This window comes from Rhinopithecus bieti, unplaced genomic scaffold, assembly GCF_001698545.2.
Source record: "Rhinopithecus bieti isolate Rb0 unplaced genomic scaffold, ASM169854v2 scaffold_30957, whole genome shotgun sequence".
Classification (NCBI taxonomy): domain Eukaryota; kingdom Metazoa; phylum Chordata; class Mammalia; order Primates; family Cercopithecidae; genus Rhinopithecus; species Rhinopithecus bieti.
In genome coordinates this window covers 885610-891402 of record NW_016813678.1, presented here as the reverse complement: position 1 = coordinate 891402, position 5793 = coordinate 885610, and the positions used below count along the sequence as shown (strand labels likewise).

The 5793-nt window shown below is 40.3% G+C and overlaps 1 protein-coding gene across 1 annotated transcript; it reads right to left on the bottom strand.

Annotated features, from left to right (window-relative positions):
- Nucleotides 1–12: 12 nt before the first annotated feature.
- Nucleotides 13–816, bottom strand: LOC108513197 (40S ribosomal protein S6). Its single transcript, XM_017848888.1, has one exon. The coding sequence runs from the start codon at nucleotides 799–801 to the stop codon at nucleotides 52–54; it is 750 nt and encodes a 249-aa protein (XP_017704377.1). The 5' UTR covers nucleotides 802–816; the 3' UTR covers nucleotides 13–51.
- Between the last annotated feature and the right edge of the window lie 4977 nt (nucleotides 817–5793).

The following is a 5793-nucleotide window of genomic DNA, read 5'->3' as shown; positions in this document are numbered from 1 at the left end:
TTTTTTTTTTTTTTTTCCGAGTCTGATCTTATTTATTTGTTACTCAAAAAGTTATTTCTGACTGGATTCAGACTTAGAAGTAGAAGCTCGCAGAGAGGAAAGTCTGCGTCTCTTCGCAATTTGTTCCTGGCGCTTCTCCTTAGCCTCCTTCATTCTTTTGGCCAAAAGTTTAGCATATTCTGCAGCCTCTTCCTTGTTTTTCTTAGTACGCTGCTTCTTCAGAGCAATACGCCGCCGTTTGTGCTGCAAGACACGTGGAGTAACAAGACGCTGAATCTTGGGTGCTTTGGTCCTAGGTTTCTTACCTTCTTTGTTTAAGGGCTTTCTCACAACATACTGGCGGACGTCATCTTCTTTAGAGAGATTGAAAAGTTTGCGGATTCTGCTAGCTCTTTTGGGGCCCAGGCGGCGAGGCACTGTAGTATCAGTCAGTCCAGGAATATCCTTCTCTCCTTTTTTTACAATAACCAAGTTGAGAACGCTCAGATTGGCATCCACAATGCAACCACGAACTGATTTTCTCTTTCTTTCTCCCGTTCTCCTTGGTCTGTAACAGGAATGCCCCTTACTCAGCAGCAGGCGGACACGGCCATGGGTCAAGACACCCTGCTTCATGGGGAAACCTTGTTTGTCGTTCCCACCACTGATTCGGACCACATAACCCTTCCATTCTTCACCCAGAGCGTCAGCAGCAACTTCTGTGGCCATACGCTTCTCATAAAAAGTACGAAGTTTGCGTTCATCGTCCACTTCAATGAGTTTCTGGCAGCCAGTGGCTGGGAAGGAGATGTTCAGCTTCATCTTCAAGCTGAGGAACATTTCTTAACTATAGTATCTAAAATCTATTAAATGACTGAATAGGAAAAATCTGTTTGTATAGGAATCTCAATATTAACCAGATGAGTCACTTGCAAACTTTGGCTGAAATCATTTCTGATACTTTCTTTTCTCAACCTCCCTAAGATATTAAGTCCTTTATTTATTTCCTCTTTTATTTTATTTTTTCCTTTTGAAACCGGGTCTCACCGTCACCCAGGTTGGAGTGCAGTGCTGCAATCACAGCTTAGTGCAGCTTCGACCTTTTGGGCTCAAGTGCTCCTCCTACCTCAGCCTCCCAAGGAACTGGGACTACAGGAACATACCACTTTCAGGTTTTTTTTTTTTTTTTTTTTTTTTTTAAGTAGGGATGGAGTCTTACTGTGTTGTCCAGGCTGGGCTCAAGTAATCCATCCACCTTGGCCTCCCAAAATGCTGGGATTATAGGCATGAGCCACCATGCCCAGCTAAATCCCTTATTTCAACATTATATTTTTCATGTTTAATATCTCTACTTAGATCTTCTTAATTGCTTCATGTTTTCAATATTCTCTCTATCCTTGATAAAGGTATTATGAGTATTTTAATCTTAAACATCTTAAGAAGCATGAAGTCTTATTTAGTCTTATTCAATTTGATTTATTAGTTTTGCTTTCTCATGGATAGTTGAATCTTTTTTTCATAGAGCTTGCATTTGTACTCCTTAGATGTCTGTGTTTTCCTGTGTGTTCCTATTTGTGGAATCGCCATCTTCCTTGGCTGGTGATATGTACCTGAAGAGATGGATGATGGCTTGGATCCTAGCTGACCCTCCTCTTGATGAAAGTATACATGTGTGTTAGAGGGTGGCTACCATAGGGAAAAGAGCCTCTGATTTTGCATTCTGTAACCTGCCTTTCTTTCTCCCCAACCTGTGCGGAGCACTGCTCTTTTCTGCGAGGTGCTTCTTCCTCTCATAGCTACGCAGCAGGAACTCAGTGATGATGCTAGGAAGCCATTTAGTCCTGCATTGGGTGATTATTCTATACTTCCGATTCACTTAGAGTCCCATGGTGCCTAGATAAACTGACTTCCCTGCCTGGTGCCAGGCTGGAGCTTATGTTTCCTGCCTACCCCTCGAATCAAGTATGGCAAAGTAAGCAGTGAGTTGGCTAGTAAATGTGAAGCAAGAGAAGCCCAGAACTACAAAGCTTTCCTCTGGGTTCTGTAGGGTTTGACTTACCTTCTGGTTCTCCATGGGCTTTTCACAGTCTTTGATTTGAGTTCCAGGATCCATCAAAGACCGTTTTAACTTTGTGGCATCTCCAGGTTTTGGCTCAAGGGAAGCACAGAACTCCCCATGCTTATTCACAATTCTGCCCACTGTATTAACTTCAGCTTGGAATGTATCCACCCCTAAATCTCCTCCTTTATATCTTCCATATACTTTAGGTCCAGCTATGCTGTTCCCTCAGGGAAGCCTGGCTCATAAATTAATACACATGTCTCCTTATACTTTTCTATCATGATAGTGACAATTGGGATTATATAGAGATTTCTTCAATACTCAGCTATATCTCCCAAGAGTTCGAGGCTGCAGTGAGCCATGATTGTGCCACTGAACTCCAGCCTAGGCAACAAAGCAAGACCTGCCTCAGGAAAAAACAAACAAACAATAATCAACTATCTCTCTAGCTGCTAAGGTTCACGAGGTCAAGGGATATGTTTGTCTTTCTTGTTTAGTGCTTTATTTATGGCATCTCACACAGTGCATAGACAATCATGGAGACTTCATGAATATTTTTAAATAAAAAAGTAAAGGGAAGGAAGAACAAAGGAAAGAGAAATAGATATATTTTGTTAAACTGTAATGTAATGCATATTTATTGGACAGCAATCTACTTCTGATTTATAGTCGCATCTGTAATATATAAAGACAGACCCACATACGCACTTAATCCTCGGTGCTAAGAAACATATGGCCTTCTTCTTTTATTAACATCTTGATATAGACCAAAAGTAAATGAATTTTCTGGAGGAGAAACATAATACATTATAAGATCAAATAAAAATTAATTCTGGATTATCCACTGGGATAACAGGGTCTCACCTGTTATGAATGATAACAAAGAATTAATGAATAATAAAGTACCAACTGTGTGTAAAACTGTTATGAATGGGCTGTGTTTGGTGGCTCATACTGTAATGTCAGCACTTTGCAAGGCTGAGGTGGAAGGATCACTTGAGGCTAGGAGTTCAAGACTAGAAGAGGTAACATAGCCAGATCTTGCCTCTACTAAACCAAAACAAAACAAATTCCCTGGGTGTAGTGATGCATGCTTTCTCAGGAATCTGAAACAGAAGGATCCCTTGAGCCCAGGAGTTTGAGGCTGCAGCAAGTTATGATTGCACCACTGTCACTCCAGCCCGGGAGACAGACCCAGATCTTGTCTCTAAAGAAAAAAAAAAAAAAAAAAAACTATCGTGAATGAGTAAGAGATTGTAGAATTCCCGGGATTTAAAGACTTTTTTACTTACAAACCTTAAAAATGTGTGAAACATTTAGCAAAAATCAAACTTTCTTTTCTGAAAAAATGACCACTGGCAAGGTGTGGTGGCTCACACCTGTAATCCCAGCTATTTGGGAAGCTGAGGTGGGAAGATTGCTTGAGGTTAAGAGTTTGAGACAACCCCAGACACATAGCGAGACCTCATCTCTACAAAAATTTTTAAAAAATTAGCTGGGGGTGGTGGCACATGCCTGTGGTCCTAGCTACTCAGGAGGCTGAGGTGGGAGGATTGCTTTAGCCTGTGAGGTCAAGACTGCAGTGAGCAGTGATCATGCCACTGTACTCAGGCCTGGATGTCAGAGTGAGACTCTGTCTCAGAAAACAAAACAAAACAAAACAAAACAAAACAAAACAAAACAAAACAAAACATGCCCACAGAAAACCAGTGAAAGCTAAATACTCCTAGAGCAGTAAGAAAAAAAAGAAAATACTGGACACTGTGGTTCATCCTGTTTTCCCAGCACTTTAGGAGGCCAAGACGGGAGGATCACTTGAAGCCAGGTGTTCGAGACCCATCTGGGCAACAAATGAGACCTTGTCTCTACAAAGAAAGAAAAAAGGAAATAATAGGCACACTTTCGAGATCCTTTTTCTAAACTCTTTAACAATTAAATGACTTGCTATCTATTCTAACATAGAAATGAATTCCTTGGATCATTGTCTACATGTTTTCTAAACCAGATAATACGCTCATTGGCATGTTTCTCTGGTTCTCAGATGCTATTAATTCCTAAAGGCTTTTAAATACCATATGGTGTCAATACATAAAATGATGTTATAATCTCAGATTATATTCTCTCTGGGGCCCCAAGATATGGTAGGAACACTTGATGTGTGCAGGGTATCCACTTATTTAATCTCATTCTTCCTCTCTGGTACAATAATTTAATCTCATTGACACATATAGCTGGAATGAACAAAGCTTCTCTTGTTACTTTGACGTAAGAGAATAAATTCCCCCATTTCCCCTTCTCATATCTATTAAGTTCTCTAGAGTTGTCATCTTAATTTGTGATCTGCCATTAGAAGGTGATGTTAATTACTTTATAACAATATAAACAAGAAATTTTTTATCTACAAAATCTTGGTTTTTCTGGGTGCTAATGTCTTACACAATGTAATTTATTTTCAGTGCCAATTTGTTTTGTTCTTTTTGTTTGCTATCGTGCCAACTTTTACTGCCTCATGTAAAATGCTCACTGTGGAAGTTATCAACCACCAATTAAGAGAACTCCAAATGCTAGGAAGGAAGATGAAACAAAGCTCTCAGCAGGCAGGGCTTATACTGATAACGGGAAAGTACTAAATTAAGACTAATTCACACAACTTCAGAGCATGACTCAGAAGTTCATGAGTCATGAGCTTTCATGGAGCAAGGGCAGGCAATATACAGGGAACAGGTCAGTGTATACAGAAACAGGCTGAACAATGCACAAATCAGTAATAGATTTCTGAGTTGCAAAGATGCGTATTACAACTGGGACCATCATGTCCATAAAGGATAATAATTCCTGTGGAGAAATCAGCGTTTTTTCAAGTGATGCCAAACAGAGTACATTGTAAAACAGAAGTTCAATTTATTTTGAGCTTGTCGCTGTGACTATGAATTTCCAGTTTGAAAGGAAGATTTTGGGAGTGCTTCATGAAACAACTGGGCCATAGCTACTTGAAGCCATGCTATGAGGAGAGAAATAAAAGCAGGGTACTTTGTGCCAAGTCATCTGTGCTTGTGGGCTCATTCTCAATATTTTCCTTGCCATGTAATTGGCCTAAGTCTATGATTATCCGACTCACTCTCCATCCCTGCATTGTACACCTGCAATCCTTTTGGTGTGAAACTCTATTTTCCAATATGTCTTTTTGTCACACTATGGACCATATTGCTTGTTCCCACCCTTGGACCCATGTTCTGCCAGCCCTGCTAGGGAGGTCACAGTAAACCTAACTTTCTCTGGGATTTTGATTTCCCCCTTGGTTTTCAGCTTGCCTGCCACTGCCTTTACCCTCAACCCACGTACATGCACACAAAAATTTTTCACTTTATTTTCCAACTACTTGAGGTGTGTTACCTCCCAGCCAGAATCAGTGGTGGACTTGTTACAGGTTTTACTACACAAAGTCTATTGGGTGGAGGAAATATACTGAAGGCCGTTGATTCCTAGGTCAGTGGGAAATAAAATAAGGATTCGATGAAGTGGAAACTGTGAATATGATAAGTGGGAATAGAAGTAATCAAGAGATTTTGTTTTTTAATTTTTAAAATTTTTTTGTAGAGATAGTGTCTCACTATCTCTCACTGGGCTCAAGCCCAGTCTGGTCCTGAGCTCCTGGGCTCAGGCAATCTTCTCGTCTTGGCTTCCCAAAATGCTGAGAATACAGGAGTGAGCCACCACATCCAGCCAGGATTTTTTTTTTTTTTTTTTTTTTT

Excerpts from the sequence above, each read along its gene's own strand:
- LOC108513197 (XM_017848888.1), bottom strand. The coding sequence starts at position 801 with ATGAAGCTGAACATCTCCTTCCCAGCCACTGGCTGCCAGAAACTCATT.